Consider the following 22,306-nt stretch of genomic DNA (forward strand, 5'->3'; position numbering starts at 1 on the left):
TGTGTTTACATCACGGAGCACTGCAAGAACTGACAGCAGATGACATCAAAATACCGCGAAAGCAGGCGCCTTTGTATGATTTCTCGCGGTACTTTGACGTCACCAGCTTGTCGGTCTGCACAGCTCTGGATTTCATAGCTCGGAGACACACTTACCTAGCTTAGAAAAAAAATGATTAAATCGAACAAATGAACAAAAACTCTAAACTAATATCATAATCAATTTGCTTATCCAGCTGTTATAAGTGCGCCTTTGTGTATGTACCGAATGTGTGTGTCAGGTGAGGTCTCAAATTCGGAGTAGACGCATGTGGAATCAGTCCACCCCAATAAGGTTCCATATCTGCCCCTGTGTCTTTCTCCATTCAAGTGGCAAAGGTAATCAAGTATTTTCCTTTACATTTTCACGAAGGCTATCTGTACTTTATCAGGGTGTTTTTCTTTTACTTCAATACATTTTTAAGTATATCATACTTTATATTCCACTACATTTCATATTAAATATCTTAATACTTAATTAGTTAGGCTACATAAAAATCTAGCACACAAGTAAAAATAAAAGTTTTTATTAAATAAAAGTATACATAAGCTAGTACTAGATTTTAATGCATTTAAGTATTAAAGGTAAAAAAACAACTTGATTTTATAAAATGTAGTAAAAAGTACAGTATTATGCATAGGAATGTTGGACTTGGTCTTCTTTAACTGTAATAGCTGCCAGTTTATGTTGCAGATATGTTTTCCAAATGCACAGAAGCAGCATTCTTAAAGGGGCGTTGGTTTATTTGCAATTAAATATATGGGGACATATAATTGTGAATACATAGGGTCCAAAATACTTTAGCTGAGAGCTTTTTCCAGCTCTGCTCACACACTGGCTTGTGGGTTTGATGTTATGTCAAATATAGTTTTGAACTGCCTGTTCAGTACCTTTGATAATACTTTATCATCACATCGTGCTTCGGGCAAGAGTCTGTTTTGAAATGTGGTGCTTAGACACTTAAAGGTCATGTTCTTTCTGATCCCATTTTTTGAACCCTAGTTAGTGTGTAATGTTGCTATAATAGCATAAGTAATACCTGTAACATGATAAGCTCAAAGATCACTGCCAGGCGATATATTTTCTTTAACAGAATTTGCCTTTCAAAGCCTACAACGAACGGCCGGTTTGGACTACAGCCCTCTACTTCCTGCTTTAATGACGTCACTAGAACAGTTTTTTGACTAAACTCCGCCCACAGGAATACGTCAGTCACCAGCTAAGCTAACGGCAAGCGAAGCTGCTATCGAATCACAACACACTTAACAAACTACATTCAGAACTCAATACGTATTTCTGAAGGAGGGACTTCATAGAACAAGGAAGACATCAGACTGTTTTGAGGACAGTGAAAACAGCACTATACAGATAAGTAAATTGTGTGAAAAATACCGCATTTTTTACATGTGAAACATGAACACACGTTATAATGCGCATTGTAAACACAATCAAAGCTTCAAAAACACAGAAAGAACGGGACCTTTAAGTAAAAAAAAAAAATCACATGACAATGTTAACATGGTCCAGGTTGTTTGTTTGATAATGTATACCTATTATATCATGTAATAGCCATCTGTTTAAGCAGAGGATAACCTATGGGGTATGTATTAATTAAGTACCTAAATAACTAGGTAAAAAGTGAATTATGAAAATAAAATGATTGCTTTTATCAATCTAAATTATAAAATTGACTCAGGATCTGTTACAGCCATATATTTAGTAGTTGCTGTTTTAAAAAAAAATATTTTTCTAATAATGTGCCCTAGCTATTTGAGGTTCCTCCCAGGCAATTTCAGTTCATCCAAGATGACACTCCTTATTCTTCTTTCACATCACCAAATAAAAAAATAAGTTAAAGCATGCTTGTCTGAGAGCACAACAAACCTAGACATCCATAATTGAGGACTTCTCTAATAAACCTAGGGTCACAAACACCATTATCTAACCAAGACTGATAAGTCATTGGCTTACAAGAACTGCCGGATTAAACTGTTGTGGGAAACCATAGAAATATTTCTCACAGTACTTAGCACATAGGGTCAGGATCAAAAACCATCAGTGGTTAATTTATCTCAGTTTTACATAATTTATTTGTTTCGTTTCCTCATGCAGCCATAACCTGACCCAAAAGTACCTGGAAAACTGCTAGGGCAGACGGCTAGGTTTTAGTTCCGCCTTGTACTCAGTTGTGGACTCAATAATGTCATTAATGGCAAGATAGGAACTTTTCACTGGTGGTCTATTGTTTAAATTAAAGTCCAGTTAGGTTTAAAAGCTTTTTAGAATTAGTGGCAAACAATATTTAGTACACATATGGTCATGTGGCCTTAAAAGTTAGGCTTTAAAATAAATAAGGTACTTGAAACGAGACAAAAAGATTAGATTTTTCTTGCCTTCACCCTTTAAAGATGCCAAAGAATGCATTGAAATAATATGTTCAATTATTCTCTGATATCTACATAGAACTTATGTGGCTTTATTAAGTGTAAAAATTATCCAGAAACATTTTGCATGTCCATTTACAACCCTAGGATTTGCCTTAGAATTAAATGGTTTATTAGTACCTTATTTTGAAGCTTAGCTTAGCTCTGCTCTGATTGGCTGTTTCCCAGAATATTGTTAATGGATCTGAGTGGTAAGTTGATGTTTTTTTCAGTATGGACTTGCAAAATGTAACTGCAATGTCAATGGTAAAGACTGGGGTATACCTTTTTTCTGCGTCCATGTCCGGCTCGCGTGCGTACAGGTCTGTGCAGCTTTCCAAATATACTTCCCGCGCAAGGTATACTTTCCATTGTATAACTCTACCAGTCCATCAGGGCAGCACTGATTTGGTGACATTTACAGTACATTAAAACATTAGGATAGGTGAAGCAACGTAACCGATCCACCATTGCAAACACAGTTTAGAACAAACCACAAGACAACAAAGAACAGGAATCAAACATTATGGTAACGAACATGCTCCACAGCTTTCTGTTCTTGTAAAAATTAAAGAAGAAAAACGATAGTGTGTGTGCAAGTGCTGTCTATTTCCTTTGTATAATTGTTTGTTGTGGAGTGTCCTGTCTAAATAGTTTCACGCGCATGCACTGTTGTACGCGGACTGTACGCTCACTGTCCACGCGGCGTCAGATTTTGGGGTGCATGCGGACGGTCCGTGCGGGGAACCGTGGACCCCCCTAATGACGAAAATGACGTCATGCAGACAGCGCGCTTACACGGACGTCCCTAGTATACCTTCGGCTTAAACGGTAGCATATAGCGCCAACTCAGCAGTCACAACTTAGTTTTTAGCATTGTAACAACATTGTAATTTAATGTTGGGGCGTACGTCTCAACTGTAACGTCACAGTTGTTGTTATGTTGAGATTGGCAAAAAATCCAGCGGTCTTTTGCATGCACGAGGTTTAGATAAGGAGGACGAAAGAATCTTGTTTTAGGCTCAGAATCTGTCATTATCATTTACAGAACTCTTATTATTCATCTATGCTTATAGCTGAATACAGTTATTAATTCTATGGCACCTTTAATAGCCTTACCTGAGCATTTGTCCAGTTATTTTATCTGCTCTGCAAGGTAAAAAAATATAATATATTTGGCTGATTTTGAATCAAATGCCCTGTTGACCTTTAAGATATCTATAATAGATATCCAAGCAGTGGCTCAGTGGTTTATGTAGGTTGTCTACAAACCGGAAGCTTGGTGGTTTAATCTCTGGCTCCACCTGACCAAGTGTCGAGGTGTCCTTGAGCAAGACACCCAACCCCAGCTGCTTCTGGTGAGCTGGATGTCGCCTTGCATGGCTGACATCGCTGTCGGTGTATGCATGAGTGAGTTGAATGGGTGAATGTGAGGCAACTTGTAAAGCACTTTGGATGGCTATGGGTTTGTTGAAATGCAGTCCATGATACTATTTTAAATACAGATCTGTTGTGAAAAGGAAACATTTTACCCTCCATATTTCTTCACATTTCAAGGGTGAACTAAACAGTTTAATGCACTATGCATTCATTTGGTATGCATGAAACACTTTGTTTCGTTTTGAGCTTTGAGAATTTTAATACCATTCCAACACCAACTGAATGTAGTATTGCATACCACTGATACCACTATAAATCTAACTAGTAACATTAGAAAACCCTAGATAAGACAAATATAAGGTGAATTTTTAGATTTCGCCGGCCAGTTTTGAAGAGGCCACAATGTATTTTTGTAAAACCTGTTAACTCAGATGGTTTTTGAACTGTGCATTACTTCTGTTATTTGGTGCACAGCCTACAGTAGCTTATGTCAGTTTAGACAGTGCTTCACATAGTATTTTAGGAAGTGACGTGGCCACCCACCATCAGGAAATGGACTATTTTTTTAGTAGATGTAAGTCATGGGCTGAGGGCAGATGGGCCATGTACCGCAATCAAGTACTAAGAGTATTTTGATCGTAAGGTAAGAAAAACGATAAACAGAAAGGTGTCGTTGGAAGATAGAAGCAACACTGTGTGCAGCCACTATAGCAGGACAGTATTTATTACAATCTGGTATCACAAGACGTAAGGTGAGTTATCTCATATATATTACATAATTACCAATAAATGTTATGTGTGAATCAATAATAGGCCTATAGATGCTACAGTTTACATAATAACCAAAAAGATTTAGAAGTTGCACTTTTTAATTATTTTTGGAATATAAACCGATGATGGTGTAAGATTGGGGACGTTTGTTTAAAATTATGACAAATTATACGTTTAATACAGCAGTATAATTATAGTGGATATTATTTGTAAGTTGATTCAGATTTTTTATTGTCGTGTCTTAACGTATAATGCTAGAAATCAGAAAAAAAACATTACAGCATTTTGCATGCTATGCAAAATTCCTTATTCTCTAACTTTCACGGGATAAGCAAGCCAAATTTTACATTTAGGCTAAAGTTTGTGCATTTGGACAGCTGTTAGCCGAGCATAAATTTGAGCAGACAAAAACTTTTAAAAAAATAAACTTAAACAGTGCATACTCTTCTAGAGGAAAGGTATAGAAGTGTAAATGTATAGAGCAGTATATTACCCACAAATTTATTAATCACAAAATAAACCGTATACTTTGAATTAGTTACAGTAGATAGAGTTTGTTGTTTACAGAAATAAAGTTTGGAGGAATACAAAGAATATTCCCTTAAAAATATTAGTTTGTAGCTTTTCACTGTTTTTTATTATTTATTGTATAATTCTAAATATTTCATCAAGTAAATTATTACCCAGCAAGCAAAAACTGAAATGTTGAAATGACGGCTAATAGGCCCAATATATTCCGCCTATGAGTAACCCACTTCTACCCTAAATAACCTTGAATTTGGTTACATGCCATTTTTGCCAAAATAACTTGAATATGTTTGATATTCCAACGAGGTGTTTGCTTTCGTTTCTTTTACATGCTCTAAAATTATATGCATCGTCTATTTTTGGGCTATGGTTAGACGTCTATTAGACTTTCACTGGCAGCCCAAATTTAGCCTTGTTTTAGCATGCTTGCTGGCATACTTTTAATGCATATGTGCTTTAGATGGATAGATGTGTTTTTAATAAAAACTGTGTGCATTGTTTTGCAGCACATCCTGGACAGTCCACAATGTGCGAGGTGTTAATCGTTCATACCTGCGAGGCCAGTGAATGGGCCGATTATTTAAAGCAAATCTTGACTGCGTCATGTAGCTTTCTGGAGGACTCCATCGTTTTGTATAATATAAATGAAAATATTTTGTTGAAAAGTCAGGAGCTGTTTGGCTCCTGCAAGTGCGTCATACCTTTACTGTCTGCAGAGTTCATGGACATGCAGAATGACCCGGAAACACTGGACACTTTTCAGGATTTTTTCCAACCCCCTCACAAAGTTGTTGCATTTTTGTGTGGATTATCAGAAACGGAAATATCCCAGGGCTATTTTGAACACTGGCAGTATTGGAGAAAGCTCAGTTCAGACGATGAACCATCAGTATATGTTTCTACTGTACTGGAGTGCATTAATGATGGTATGTATTTTATGTTCTGTCTCATCTTATTTAATTTTTTTGGAAACATATTTCCGCGCAATAACTTATAATGTTTTTTCAAGGATCTATTGATGCAAATTGCCAGGAGATTGATAATATTCAACTAGAAGAGCAGAGAGATCCTCAAGATGACAAGGATGACTTCATATTTCCTGACATTCCTGAAGATTTACCTTTGCCTGATGAGATAGAACAGCCAAATGATGATGATGTTGGTCCTACTGAGCCAGCTTCTTTAAATGTCTCTGAGCCATCGCTTGAAGACCAGCCCTGTCTCACTATTCAACCAGACAGAGTGCTACGTGGGGTACATGTAAAGCTATTTTTGAGTACTGTACACTTTACAATAATGTTGTATTTTTAACATTAGTAAATGCATTAGCTAACATGAATCATGAAGAGTCTGCTGGTTAGGACAGGGCTTAAGTTTAGACCAATCATTTTTTTTATTAATGCCGATGCAATGGTTTATGTTAGTTCATTGTGCATGAACTAATGTTAACAGTTACAACTAAAAAAATATATAGTAAAAAGAACAAGAACGGAAATTAATAAATGCTGCATTTTAGTTCATGTTAGCTAATTTAAACAAATATAACATCATTGTAAAGCGCTGTCCTATTTTAATGGTATAACTATTTTAGGGCCTGCAGCTATGACGCACAAGTCCAGATGCAATACTCCTTGACACAGACTTCTTTCTTTAATATAAAGTTGACAGGATGTGACTCATGCAGATTCTAAAGATAAACTTTTTTAACGCTTTGCATAATTTTAGGGATAAGGCTTACGGTATTCGGCGTGGTCCCACTGTGTGGAAGAAGCTCAATTTATGTGCGCCACTCTTGGATTTTATTTAATTAACATGATTAATTATTTGTTAAACTTTTTAAGGACCCAAACAATTATGTTTTATGCAATCCATGATTTAATGATCTGAAGGAAGACGTGCTTTATATAAGCTCGGAAATTTCCACTTGGTGTGGAAATCCAGTCGTTTTACAATGCTGTAAACTCTAACACTGCTCATTGCTGATTCAGCATTTGGTATTAAAGCATTTGCTGACATTAGGTCGAATCAAATCACATTTTGTTGGGACCTCACCACGTAGCTCAGTGTAAAAACTGGAGTCGGTGTTACGTGAACATTTGCTGAATTAAGATATATCCTAATGATTTGAATAGGCTTTACTGTACTCTGATCTCATGACTTTCTCACCGTTTGTCTGTTCCCATAAAGACTTGTGTGAATATTTATATAATCATGATGAAGAATTTAGATGACGAAGACGGCCTGGAAGTGGAGTTTAGCTCTGAACACTCGACAGCTAAACGAATGCCTGCGACTCTTGTAAACAAGTGTATTGTTACTGTACAATCACCTGGTAAGAAAAAACGCATCAGAAAGAGGAACTTTTTATATCAGTTCCTCACTGTCTCTTTCGGTTTCAGCTGAATTTACATATTGCTTCCTGTTAATAGGGGTTATTTATTATAAAAGAAGCATTGTGTTTGAGGCATTGATAAAATGTAGTTTTGATTGTTTTTCTAAGTTTGCCTGATGTTGTTTTATTTCTTTTAGATATGCCAGCTGGGATAGTCTCCGTAACGCTTTATAAAAATGACTCAGCAGTCTGTTCATCCACAGTAACATATTACACAGAAATGGAAGAAATTTGCACATACCTAGAAAAAATGTCTGACCCTATGCAGTTCATGTGTCAGGTAATGTTTAAATAAAACCCATTAAGCCAAAGCTATTTTATATCAATAAAGTTTGTTCACAATTATGTTAAAATACATGTACACATAAAATATACACTCTAAAACATACTGAGTTATTTTCAGCCCACCGTTGGGTCAAAAAGGGATGAGCCCAGCAGTAAGGTTCAAATTAACCCAGAAAATTTTATATTTGACCCAACAATGGGTTAAAACAACCCAGCATGGGTTCAGTTACAATCTAGTGGGCTGGGCTCGTCCCTTTTTGACCCAATACTTGGTTGAAAAAAACCCAACATTTTTTTTAGAGTGTAAACAGAGCCCTTAAGCTTAAAAGCATGTCTGGATGCAAACGTACATGACGTAAATATAAAAGACACTTTACGTAATAAGTTTAAAGCACTATAATGTTTTCCATTACACAGGCTTATGTAGAAAGCTACTGCAGGCTGAAAGTTTTTTAGGAAAGAGACATTTTTGCAAATAGAGACTTCTCTTTTTATTAACTGTACTTTAATAACTGAGCTTTGCATGTTTACAAAAAAGATCTAATTCTGCATAATTTTATTTTTAGGCTTTCAACATCACATCAAATGTTCCTGAGTCACTGGATATTTTGCTTGCTGACTGTCTCAAAAAACGGATGCCTTTGTGTGGATTAGAGATGTTTAGTCAAGTTGAACAGGAGAACACAACAGGCAGTAAGCATTTTTATGTCATGTTTATTACACGTTTTAGGTTGTGATAAAGTTTACACGAGCTGCAAATGCATTTTGTGAGAAACATCTTTAATGTAACACAAAGTTAGTTCAAGGCCACTGTCGTTTAACTGTATCATTAAGAAATGCTTTTAAATGTCTTATTTTATCAAATTGCTTATACATTTTGACACAGAGGCTGCTAAGACAGTAATACAAAATGCTTACAAATTTATTTAGGTTGAATACAGCATTTCTATGTGAAGCCCATTTTGTCCCATTATAGCAGGGTCTTACCAGAACAGGTGTTAAGTTAGTTAATAGTTAATGTTTGTTAAATTTTTCATTTGTTAACATTAAATGACATGATGTATTAGATTTCTTTATATTGCACTCTTAAAAATACTGGAGTCTTTTATCCTAAGGCTAGGTAAAATATTGACAAACCCAACCGTTGGTTTTAAGCAGTGGTGGCTTGTGACTGCTCATTCGAGGGGCGCAAATTCAACATATGTGTTTGGAGTGTCGTGTGTTGCTCGTGTTTTCAAAATATGTGTTTTTTGCTTCATGTGACCCATGTGCATCACGTGTTTTGAAAAAATAAGTGCCTGCTGCACACGTGTCAAAACCGTTTATGCTAAAAGAGACGCTCACGTTCACCAAATACACGCAAGACACTCCCTTAACAGTAAACTCTGATTACGCATGAGATTATGCGATTAATGAGCGAGCGTCTATTTTATCATAAACCCTTTAGACGCAGCTGCAGCAGGCACTTATTTTAAGAAGACACGTGATGCACACAGGATCACTCGATGCGGATATTTTGAAATGATGAACCACACACATTATGGGCTACATACATGTTGTGATGAACTTCACATTGAGCGCCCTCGAAAAAAGAAGTCACCGGCTGCCACTGGTTTTAAGTAACCTAGAAGATTTTCATATTTGACTATGCCATGGATTTTAAACAACCCAGCATTTTTTGTGTTTATACGAGAGTATATTATTATATGATATGTTTCAACAATTACTATTTGTCTTTTGAAATCTGATAGCATTATTTAATGCACAATAAACAAACATATCATCTCTGTCCTTCCGAAAGCAACTGCCGTATGTCTAAATGCACTTTTATTCAAGAAAAAGAAAAAACAGTACTTTTAAATGATTACACACTGTGTTGTCTAAGTTACCAAGCACTTTTTAACTTTGTATTGTACAGAACCCATTGACAAACATAAAGGATGGATGACCAATAATAATGATTTATGACAAAATTTGGAGATATACGAAATTTCGGAAATGTCAGCGATGATATTTTAATATATGCTGTGAAAATGTACATTGCTCATTGTGAGCTTATGTCCACTAATACATAAAATATTATTAACAAAAAAACCTTACTGTAAATTTATGCCATTTTCTCAAATGTGATGTTTACTTCTGCACATAAAAGTTGAAAGCATTGTAATAATAAGTACATAAACTACTATAAAAAAATCATTTTTTTGTCATTTAGATAGTCGTGATGTGGAACTTCCAACACTGCTTCACTTCTCTGCTAAGTACGGTTTAAAGAAATTGACATCTTTGTTAATGCGGTGTCCTGGAGCTTTGCAGGCCTACAGCTTGATGAACAAAGATGGGGATTACCCAAACAAACTAGCAGAAAAGAGTGGCTTCTCTGATTTAAAACAGTTTATGGATGAATATGTTGTGAGTTCATTCCCTTCTATTTTTATAATGAAAATTTGTCTACATGCTTTATGTGCACAATAGCTTATGAATTCTGGTAAACTGAGTCAACCATTTAAAAACAACTTTTGGTCAGCATGTGCGAAACTAAATGATCTTGCTGTGTAAGACTTACAGTACTGATGCAACACATTTTTTAATCTTGAGAATGAGGATGTCTAGTGCATGTTACATTTGTGAGGGAAATTGAATGCTGTAATGTTTTATGCTAAACTTTTTTCTTTCATAAAACCAACAAGGAAACAGTGGACATGGTTAAGGTCCATATGGAAGAGTCTCAGAACAGCCCTGGGGATGAAATCTATGAAGACATGTTGACAAAATCCCAAGAGTTTATCACAGGATTTGATAATGAGGACATTTATGAGTGTATGATAAAACTCAATCCTGAGATGAATTTGTATGAGGCACTCTTACTTATTAAAACTGTCATAATTTAACAATTATACATATTTGTTGTTATTTCCTGACATTTATTGCAGTCATGAATTACACTCAAAAGTTGTGTTTGTTCAGTAAAAAGTGCACATCTTTTATAATTGGCAAAACAATGCATGTTTATTTATGATACATTTTAAACACTGATTGAAGTGTTTTAAATGATAAAGAAATTAATTAAATCAACAAAAAACGTTAGTGATTCAGCTTTTCGGTAGTCTACTTAGTATAGATAACAGATACAAAGTCACGTTTATTGCATGTAAATGCATTTTAAGATGTTTCAAGTTTTCAGGCAAAGTCTAATGTATATTATGTTCACATAATCTATGTTTTTACAGATGAGGACCTAGAGAGTGTTATGGAAGACGCCAACCCAGAAGAGAGAATGCTGAGAAAGTTTTTTGAAGGTACTGGAAAACATCACTGACACCACATGTCACTCTATATTTTTATAATAACCTCCAGATACCCTTCTGTTTGTCTGCCCTGATGTAGTACAGTGAATACTGTATAAATCTGTCTTTACCAGGGCTTTGAACCAGAATTTTTCCCAATTGGTTCGTTCCGAACAGAAACAGTATTTTGACGTTTCCGATTTTCGGTTCAACCCTAAAATTGACGTTCCTGATCCGGTTAGAACAAAAAAATAAAGTTCTCGAAATGGTTAATAACGTTCCAGGTCAGGTGTGGGACATTCAGATAAGTAGGCTGATCATTAGGACTTTAACCTTAAATTATTAGTCTACATAATTTTCCTTAAGTCTCTATCTTGTCATCAAACATTAAAAAGGCTACATTATGTAAGCGGCATAACTGTAATCCTGACATGCCTACATTTGTTAAGTGCACTTAAACACGTGCACGCACACGGAGGACGAATTCCAAACAGCGCTTTGGTAAGAACATGCAGCATAAACAGTCGCTCCACGTAAAGTTAAAATTACGTTGTTTTTTAGTGCTTTATTCGCCAAATGTATTTTAATGGACTACACACTACAGTATGAGACACAGTAGCCCAACTCTCTCTAAAGTTTATACATTAAGAGTTCTGGGGCCCTATCTTGCAGCCAGCGCAATTGACTTTGTCAGTGACGCATATATAATTCGTATTTTTCACCGGCGCACAGCGGGTTTTTCCCTCCACAGACGCACGTCGGCAAACTAGGGAATGAACTTGAGCTCCCTGGGCGGTTCAGCGCAAAAAAGGAGGCGTGTTCCGGCGCAAACCATCCCTGATGCTAGTTTGCAGTTTCAAAAAACAATTGCGCCACTGACAAAAAAAACTAGTCTAAAGTCAGTGGCGCGTTGTGCGTGGCTCATTATGCTATTTTAAGGGCGCATGCTTGACCATAATATATAGCGTGCACAACGCGCATTGCTTATCTAATCTACACAGATGCAACAGTTATTTTTGCAAATCATAAATTGTTACAATAAAAAATATTAACACATGAGATAAGGGATATCATAGTGGTGAGAATTGTGGTGATAGTTTTTATTTATTGTGTGGCTGCGTTAAAAAATTCTCATGCAAATAACGAGTAAAATATTTTCATAAGTTTGTTGTATGGCTGTATTACGTTTATTTTATGTAAATAATAATTAAAATGTTTTCATAAGAAACCTTAATGTATATGAACTTGATTTGTAAGTGTACTTTGGGGTTGGACCTTGCTTGCGTTTCCGATTTCAAAGCCCCCAAACCCTTTAAGGGGTGAGGGTGGACGCAGCGATGTCCTCTGCTGGCGTCAGGTCATGTGTAGAGGCAGATCCACCTCCTGTTACACGGCGTGCCTGATTTATGCTGGCAAGCTTGGGATTCCCCCGTCTTCTGACATCATTGTAGCGCTTTGCGCAACGATGGGGATGCCAGCTTCGCACTTGCGTTTCAGATCGTTAAAAAAGGGCCCCTGATCTTTGAAGTGCATAGGGATAATCACGTTTAATTGGAGTTTGACCGGACACATTCAACCACATGTGCGTATAGAAAATTGCTCACTTTAGCGCCTTTTTGTGGTTAAATTGTTTAAAATTACTTAAGTGTTAACATTTGCAGGCCTGTGAAACACATGCAAATGATCAACTTTCACCCTATTCAAATTTGCGTATTAATCCATGCGAGCCAAACTGTGGGACGTGATCTGTACGGATCACGGATCAACTGCGATCCGTTACACCACTAATTAGTATAAAAAAACTTGAGATACTTGGTAGCCTACAATATTTACCTCTTATGATTGAGCATTAGAGACTTTGACTTGAGTAGATTACTTGCTGGTGGCAAGCTTCTCATTTCTCAGATGAGTCAACGACGACCGGAAGTGAACTTCACCATATTGCACAGAAATCTTGACAAAGAACGAAAAAAAATAACGGTATTAACTAGTGATGCACCAGTGGATCGGCCGCCGATATTCATCGGCATATCGGCAATAGCATGAGAAAGGCCGATACCGATTGTTTATTAATTAACCGCATAAAGGCAATGAGTTGCATGTCTGTTGTTCAATTAAAATGATTTAATGTTCTGGTGTGCACTATACTTAAGCACCGACAGAATACCTTTGTTGAGCTGGCTCAAATGTCTTGGACAATAAAAGAAACAAACTGCACTTTACTGGGGGAAAAGAAGTCAACTTTTTTTGAAGTAGCAATATTTATATGGTCAGTTGAATGTTAATTAGATCCAATCCATGTTCGGTAAAAATAATTTGATGCAGAAATAAACTAGCTAATAGACCAACTGTATAGTATTGTACACAAGTGTTTAATACCGGCAACGGTATCGCCCAGAAGTTGTCTGTTTAAATCGGTATCGATATCGGCCCCAAAATCCTATCGGTGCATCCCTAGTATTAACCGGTTACCATTACTTTAAATAAACGATTCTGTTCCGGAACGTATATATATTTTTTTCGTTACGGAACTTTTTTATTTTTCGTTTCTGTTCCTTGCAAACAACAAAAGTTTCTGGTTTTCCTTTTCGTTCCGTGAATCGGTTCAAAGCCTTGGTCTTTACCCAATTGTATAAAAGCATGAAACTTTGTTACTTAGAGATATTTACAATATTAGCATTGTTTTATTGTAACACCTGGGATGATAGGGAATCAACTGAAACTTTATTATTATATCAATGTTATTAACATGCAACCTGGTAACAAACCTGACATAAATAAATACATTTTAACATTGTAAAAATGATATCAAATCAAAATTTTTATATTACTTTAAAAGGGGCATTTCACAAGACTTTTTTAAGATGTAAAATAAATCTTTGGTGTCGCCAGAGTAGGCATGTGAAGTTTTAGCTCAAAATACCATCTAGATAATTTATTATAGCATGTTAAAATTTCCACTTTATAGGTGTGAGCCAAAATGTGCCATTTTTGGGTGTGCTCTTTTAAATGCAAATGAGCTGATATCTACACTAAATGGCAGTGCTGTGGTTGAATGGTGCAGATTAAGAGGCGGTATCATCACCATTTGACATCACGAGTGGAGCCAAATGACCTATTTTTTCACATGCTTGCAGAGAATGGTTTACCAAAACTAAGTTACTGGGTTGATCTGTTGCACATTTTCTAGGTTGATACAAGCACTGGGGACCCAATTATAGCACTGAAACAAACAAAGTCTGATTTTCATGATGTCTTCTTTAACTTCTATAACTTAATTTGTCAAAACTTAAAATAGTAGGTTGAATTGACTTACAAAACTAAGTTTTGCGTTTTTATGGAGTGTATACATTGCAAATATTACTATTAATTTTGAGCTAATTATTGATTACTATTGGCCTACTAAGCTTCAATCTCCTTTGATTCTTATTTAGCAAAACCTGGCAAGTGTTTACAGTCTGAACCTACGGTAAACAACGGAGAATTACCTGATATGGATGGTGAATACCATGACATGGGCGTTGACCCAGAAGTTTATGGTGAATTGGAGGAGGAGGAGGATCCGTACAATCCATGCTTCCCAGATGATGTTTATGATGTTGTGGAACCGCATCCCAACGTTCCTGAGCTTCTCAATCGACCACCTGCACCCATTCCAAGACCGGTCCATAAACAAAATCCTGAGGAGAATGCCACTTACATTTCTAAAGGTACAAACCGTGTCCTTTTACGCTTTTACAGTAAACAGCGTGTGGAGTGGATCTAAGGTATTTTTAATGAAGAAATTATTTTTTTTTACGTTTTACAGTGTTTTCGCTTAATAAAGACCCTCCTCTATACTCTGTAAGCAAAAGGCCAGAAAAGGATATTTGTACAGGTATGCAACTTTCTTGCGTCTGAATGTAATGGAAAGTGTTTGGGGTTAGATTACGTTGAAAGTAAAATATAAAAACTATATTCTCATCCTGGTAGCACCTGCACGGCTGGTGAGAGACAGGGAAATGAGCAGTGACTATGACCCATATGCTGGCATGAAGACTCCCGGACAAAGGCAGCTCATCTCTCTACAGGAAAGAGTGAAGGTGGGTGAGCTGACCGTTGAAGAGGCTGTTCACGAGTTCAAGGCTTGGCAGTTTGATCAAGACGGAAGATCGCATTCTCTCCGTTATCAGCAGGAAAATATAGTCAAAATATATTGAAATGTAATGACGAAAAGAGTTCTTTTGTAACCCTTTAAAATTACTCAGACAACTGGTTTAACCTTGCAAATGTGTGTCCATTTATCTCAAAAGGAAAATTTACAGAAGTTAAGAGACAGCATCACCCGACGCTGTCGAACCAAAGGAACGACGGGTAATCCATTTGTACTATATAAATCTTTCAACATGGAGTTCTGTCATACCATACACCACATTTTTTGTATTATTTGTTTTTGTATAGAGAAATTAATCTTTAAATTCATGAGACTCAAAATAGAAATTTTCATCTGACTCTTTCTGTCTTTTCATTAGAGCTTATGATTACAGCGCCAATGCAAACAAACGTTCATTGGGTGCCTAATAAGAACATAAATTGCTCGGTGTATGAATCTACACCTCGTTCGATTACCCAACCCCCTCCTGTGAGCAGACCGCTGCAGAGAGGAAGCTGGCAGACAGGAAGCACCTCAAGCACTTCTAGTATGTCACAAAATAACTTCTATAATCTTTTGCAAAAAATACCATCTGAAAGTGAAAGTCATCACGTTTCACAGCTCATACTAGATCTATTTTGATAAAGCACTTAATATGTTTTTTAATGGAGACTGAATGACTGATGAAGTAAAGTTTTTTGATCAGAAGCATCCAGACATGGTCTTGGATGGCCACTTCCTGCTAAGCTTAGTTTAAACACACCTGTAATTTTCAAGTCCTACCAAACATTATATTCTAATGATATAAATATAAGTATATATATATATATATATATATATATATTAGGGATGCACCGATATGAAGATTTTGGCCGATACCGATAACTGATAACTCTTTATATTTGGGGGCCGATAACCGATATATATAGGCCGATAAATATACATATTAATTTCACAATGAAAAACTCCCAGACCGCAGAGATCTTGTCTTTGCGCTAGACTAGCATACCCTTCTTAAGCCCGCAACATGTGTCATCTTCGTGCTATGTGACAGAAAGCACCAATCAAAACTCCACATGGCCAGCAATGAGCAAGTGAAGCGGTTCAACAAACCAAAATAATCCATAATTTATTTGCTTTTATTTATCGGCCTAATTTTGCTATCAGACCGATAACCGATAATGTTAAAAATAAGCAGTTATCGGCCGATAAACGATATATATATATATAATCAGCTAGTTTATGTTTGTTTATACCATGGTCTGTTTAAATTCTCGATTCTGATTGGCTGGAAGGTGTGCATTAAAACCGTTTAATGCACAGGTAGTTCTAGTCAGTTTGATTACAATTAGAAATTAATCTGCTACTATAAACATTGGTAACCATAGTAACACAGTTACACTTGCAGAGAGAGTGAGCGAGCGAGCGAGACATAAGTGCATCTCTCTTTAAAGTGTGCAGGTTTTATTTCAGCACTACTTTATTTAAAGCGGATGGAGTGCGAGCCTTAACTTAAGAAAATGACTGTAATTTTTACCCGTCTGTTAAAAAATTACACTGTAAACATTAATAACAGCTTTAACTTGGCAAATAACCAAGGTATAAGCGGGATAATTCACGGCTAGCCATGCTACGCGTCGGGTGGTTCTTCGCCTCTACGTCGTGCATTAAAACCCTTTAATGCATGGCTAGCCGTGGTTTATCCCTTACTTGATCAAGCTTGGATCTGAAATTTGCAGAACGTTGCTTTTCAACGTTGCTTTTCATTAGTACTGGTGCTAAAAAATAAGATCTCTTAAAGGTGCAGTGTGTAATTTTTAGAAGGATTTCTTGACAGAAATGCAAAATAATATACAAAACTGTATTATCAGGGGTGTAATAAAGACCTTTCATAATGAACCGTTATGTGTTTATTACCTTAAAACGAGACCTTTTTATCTACATACACCAAGGGTCCCCTTACATGGAAGTCGCCATTTTGTGCCACCATGTTTCTACAGAAGCTCTTAACGGATAATTTTTTAAGTTGTCTCCGATGATGACATGTTTGTCCGGTGGCGGCTACCGTAGCTTCTCTGTGTGTTTCAAAAGCGGTGAGCAGTGGACTAAGCCGTGGTTGCAATTCGCAACCTTACCATTAGATGCTGCTAAAATTTACACACTGCACCTTTAAAACTTAAAAAAAATTCTCTTTAAAAATCTTAAAACGCACACATTGTTACAAGTCAATTGAATTTAAAAGATGCTCTGTAGTGCATGGTGTAAAATTTAATGTTTGTCTCGAGTAGGTAGTAGCAGTCACAGATTGAGCATTCAGAGCACGGTCAGCTCCAGCAGCGGAGCAGAAGGAGAATGTGAGGTAAGCTTATTTTAGAGTTTTTAAAACAAAGAAAGTATGATTATGATAATTGTCAACTTCATCCATTATTCAACGTCCTTATGCTTTATTCATGAAATGTTTTACATCAGGACAACGTCGCTGTCCATCTGAAAAATCTCATATCTCCGTATTTTCTGATTTTCATTTCATAAACTTTTATTATGCATCACCCTTTACGTTTCTCAGTGGGTTTTGCAAATATTTATCTAATAAAATGTATTAAAAAATTGCTTGTCAACTTGGACAACACAGTGTGAAATCATGTAATCATTTTCTGTTTATTGAAAATGAGTGAATTTGGACATACAAGCTTTTAGAAGAACAGCAACGATATAATACAAAACGAATTTCATGATTTTCAGATAGAAAAAACAGGCACAATCTTATATGTGACCCTGTCTGTGAAAATCCAGCTAAAGTTATTTTTAGTGATTTTTGGTTTTCTACATGAAATCATCTTACATAATGTAAAGTACATGTTGTGAAAATATAACCTTGATATCTTTAATACGGAATGAGTAGGTCATCTCACAGATTGAAATCAAACTTGTTGATTTAGTGATTAGTTGCTCCTAATCTCAGATTATAAGACTTTAGCCTGGGTTTCACAGAAAGGGTCACAAATTGATTCTGTTTGACCTCTCTTATGTGTTTACTGGTTTGGTTTAAGGAACCTCCGGATATTCCGCTCCCTCCACGGCCCACTCGCCCTGCAGCAGATAGTCCACCTGTGCTCCCTCCACCCAGAGTCCCACCACGACTACCAGAGCGGTAAGAGTTTCAAATGGCTTGATCATAAGATACAGCTGCTAAGAGATAGATCGATTAAACCAGTTTTGCAGATTAATCGGCACCGATAGTTAATTGGTGGAACAATCGGCTTTTGGCAAAAGATGCATGGCGAAAGTTTACCGAGTTGCGTCCGTTTCTTCATATCTTTATAAAGTAATTCATTTGCTGAACAGATGCTGCATTAGCAGAGAAGCAACAGCAGGAACCCAAGTTTGCCGTCAAGGCTGACAGGATGCTAATATTAGTAGTACCTCAAACACATGCAGATAAATCCAACCCAAGTGTTTAATGTCATGATTATTACCATTAATTTGCATAGTTTATATCCAGCTGGTTACTTTTATCCATGATTTTTATCCATATTAACCATAAGTAAATAACAAGAAAAAGCTAACTATATTATAATTTATATTATATATACTATAATATAAATACGCAGCTGTTGGCTACGTTAACATATCCAACAAATCAAATCTGAATTCAGTTATTTTTTATTAACTGCAATACATCTTTTGTTATTTTGATTAGATAATCATTAAGTGCTAAGAAGTAAAAAAAGTACTACACATATATACATTTATGTAATTTCAATTTAACCAGTGGGAGTATTTACTTCAGTACTTCTTATTCAGTGGCGTGTTTACCATTTTGGGGGCCCTAAGCAATGTCCAAGAACCGGGGCCCCCCATTTTTCATTTGAATTGCACAACAATAATATTCAGTATATAAAATTAAGACATTTGCAAGCAAAAGATATCTGAGAGAGGCGTATAACAATTTTTTAAACAAGAATTTTTTGCTTGCAAATGTCTTACAGCAATGTAATTAATACTGCAACTTCAGTGTCTGATATCTTACTAAAAAACTAAATGAGGAAAAAGAGGAAGCATTAGATTATGATTCAGACTGATCTAACAAACTGAACTAACAAACACCAGCAAACAACATTGTAAGTTGGTTATTGCTTGAATTTATGGATGGGAATCACATAACTCTCATGTTTGCAAAAACAAACTTACTGTGAGATACAACAAGCATATAGACTAGACATACACTAAAGATGAGATTTTAATGACAATGATGAGATACAGAATATGATTTATGCATTTTTGACGTGATTTAAACCCCTATGTGGTGTATTTATCATGTTTATACCTGTACGTGTGGAACAAAAGATGCGTGTCACTGATCAAACCAAACCACCAATCACAGGTGTGAAGCCTTTAAAGTAAACTTGACCATCGAGTGAATGTTGTGCAGTTATGAGAGCACAGAGAGAGTATATTAAAACCCCCAAGCCCGCGGGGCCCCATGCAATTGCGTGGTTTGCAAGGTGCGTAAACACGCCACTGTTCTTATTAATGTAACGAATATATTTTTATTTTCAGCACTGTTTCACTTGTTTTATGTTTGTTTTTTATCCAGTTTCCATTTTAAAAACTATCGGTCAAATAATTATCGGCAAGCAGGGACTTAGTTATTGGTATGAGTAAAATCCATTATCGGTCGACCTCTACAGCTGCTGTATCAGTCTTAGAAAATGTGTTTAGTTTCTTGGTCATAGTAAAGGGCTGTTTTAACTACAGCTTAAAAACAGGTGTGAAAGTTAAAACAGCGTATGCCAATAGTAAAGGATATTTTGTGGTTTGGAATGATCATACTCTCAAAATGTTATTGCAAGACGTACCTAATGCACCAGATGTTTAGATAAAACTTAGTAGGTGAAGCACAGTTAAACGCTACACCTCTTCATGTGACAAACCACAGCATCAAAAACTCTTCCAACCACGAAGTCAGGTTCCACTTAGCTTAACTTTCCATCATGTGTACAAACATCTTACTTTAAATCTTGAAGATAAAATGTGGGTTATAAAATGCACTACATTTTCAGAAGCTCCTCGTATATGCAAATCAGATATATTAGTAATGCTGAGATGGAGAAAGGGGAAAAGAAAAACAGAACTGATTTAAAACTGTGCATCAGCCTAAGTGCAAATGCTGCAAACTACATTTTATTTAGTTTATTGTAAGAGTAAAATGTTGAGTTTGTTGTAAATGTTACCCACACTTTTTTTTAGGAATGCAGAGAGTGCGCTACATGAACGTTATGTATCAAATCCCTCCCGTGCAATTCCTCCAGTGACGCCTCAAAGGCCCATGCCACCTCCACCTATACCAAGACGGACGTGGTGAAGACCCACTTCAACATGGGTGGCTTTCATTTTGTTTCACTGTGCAATTTATATGAACTTTTCTAAGTGAGCTGAAATGTCCATTTATGGTGGGACGAAAGACTGTAGCTCCGACTTCAGTGTTTTTTAAGTGCTGAAATTTATCAGACAACTTGCAATGAAAATAACCATCTTATTAGTTTCCATTTCTAAATGGTTTCAGATGAAGGAATGCATTATGTTTTATGGGTAAACTGATATTGTTGTTTGGTTGCTGTTCAGTTTAACCACTCTTAAAGATATTGGCTGCCCTACAAAGCCAAAGCGCAGTAACCAGGCATTTGGTCAAAATTGAGTTAAGGGTTGAAATGGGCTTTGTGAGATCTGTTGTGTCTTGTGACAAAGTCTCCTGGTTTAATTTTGTCCCATTTCAGAGAAACGTACGTGCCAAAATTGCAATAACATGTTTGACTGGCTGGTGTAAAAACTTTAAGGGTATTTTTCTCAGTTTCAGTGTTTGCGTAGTTGATGCACTTAGCCTTTGTAGGGCAGTATACCAAACAGCAAAATTAACAATTTGCCTACTTTTTATTTAAACTTTGCATGACAAATACATTCTGCAATCATTTTAGTAGCCTATATTTATTCATGGATTCGCCTTTCAATGCTGGTTATGTTAAATATCACTCTTTACTGAGCTATAAAGAGTAAAGAAGGAAAGCAGTATATTTAACAGCACAAAATGTGTGAATGCGTGGTGTTAAGAGAGCAAGTGACAGTGTGAGTGTCTGTATGTGTGTTTTTCGCTGTCCCTTTATGTTTGTTGAACCACGATGACATGTATGTTTCTTTTTTACTTGCTTCTGTATTTTCTGGAGGGGAGAATGGGTAACTGAATTAACAGACAATAAACAGACAATATTTTTAAGTGTGTGTTGTAAAGAATTAAACCAATTATGTGAACCAATAACTGGTTGCAAATGCCATGCATGATTTGCATAGCATTTAGATCTACACATCAGGGCTGTGCCCGAAATAACATCCTGTAGCCTATGTATTTAGTGGTGTCTGAAACCACAGTGGACATTATAGACCCTTTTACTGTTTGTACACAATGATGACGTGGCAGCGTATGCGCACGCATTTTGGCAACGGAAGTATGAATCAACAGTGAAGCAACACAGACAGAGAAAGTTATTTTAAAAAGTTGACTTACAACATTTTCAACACAGCTACCAGATCCGTGTACTATAGTGGAGTGGATAGAAGACGTTAGCAGATGGCCAAAAATAAAGTTGCCAGATACATATACGTATATTAGTATATTATATTAGTGCAAACCAAACGCAAAAACCATACATTTTGATGCTGGGAAAACGTTTTTTAATAAACCTTCTGAGTTGCTAACACGTTAGGACCAATGGGGAACAACACCACTTCTGTTGCCAAAATACGCGCGCAGGCTATTTGATCACGTGGGTGCTGAATGAATCCCCACGTCTCGACACATGATGGCGCCCGCAGCACTCGATCAATATTCACTCATGTTCAGTAATTTAAGTGGACTCATACAGAGACCACCGTTCACTTCACAGCACTGTTGATCATATAATGGTAGCAACTGGAGGACCATCCCGGTCCATTTGTCATCAGCGACCTCTAGTGGATATTTCTGAGACGTGCATATTTACCTCACTAATGATTTCGTTCGCCCTAATCGACATAA

The 22,306-nt window shown here is 36.4% G+C and overlaps 1 protein-coding gene across 3 annotated transcripts; it reads left to right on the forward strand.

The window, feature by feature from the left end:
* The first annotated feature begins 110 nt into the window (after positions 1–110).
* pik3ap1 (phosphoinositide-3-kinase adaptor protein 1) lies at positions 111–21,492 on the forward strand. Of its 3 annotated transcripts, none has more exons than XM_073873224.1 (17): positions 111–377; positions 5,648–6,067; positions 6,151–6,395; positions 7,329–7,473; positions 7,671–7,813; positions 8,385–8,511; positions 10,034–10,230; positions 10,509–10,679; positions 11,057–11,117; positions 14,540–14,815; positions 14,914–14,982; positions 15,078–15,278; positions 15,396–15,458; positions 15,617–15,784; positions 17,523–17,596; positions 18,288–18,388; positions 20,488–21,492. In XM_073873224.1, exons 1-17 carry the CDS (start codon positions 308–310, stop codon positions 20,600–20,602), a joined length of 2,646 nt encoding a protein of 881 aa, XP_073729325.1. In that variant the 5' UTR covers positions 111–307; the 3' UTR covers positions 20,603–21,492. The 3 variants fall into 3 exon arrangements, with proteins under 3 accessions (XP_073729325.1, XP_073729326.1, XP_073729327.1); XM_073873225.1 differs by having other exon boundaries at positions 114–377; positions 17,526–17,596; XM_073873226.1 differs by lacking the exon at positions 111–377 and adding an exon at positions 3,287–4,594.
* The last annotated feature ends 814 nt before the right edge of the window (positions 21,493–22,306 follow it).

Source organism: Misgurnus anguillicaudatus, chromosome 11, assembly GCF_027580225.2.
Source record: "Misgurnus anguillicaudatus chromosome 11, ASM2758022v2, whole genome shotgun sequence".
NCBI classification, from domain to species: domain Eukaryota; kingdom Metazoa; phylum Chordata; class Actinopteri; order Cypriniformes; family Cobitidae; genus Misgurnus; species Misgurnus anguillicaudatus.

Bases quoted from the DNA above. Each gene is read 5' to 3' on its own strand.
- pik3ap1 (XM_073873224.1), top strand. From the start codon at position 308: ATGTGGAATCAGTCCACCCCAATAAGGTTCCATATCTGCCCCTGTGTC. The intron at 7,474-7,670 runs GTAAGAAAAAAC...TATTTCTTTTAG, and splicing joins TGTTACTGTACAATCACCTG to ATATGCCAGCTGGGATAGTC. The intron at 14,983-15,077 runs GTATGCAACTTT...TCATCCTGGTAG, and splicing joins AGAAAAGGATATTTGTACAG to CACCTGCACGGCTGGTGAGA.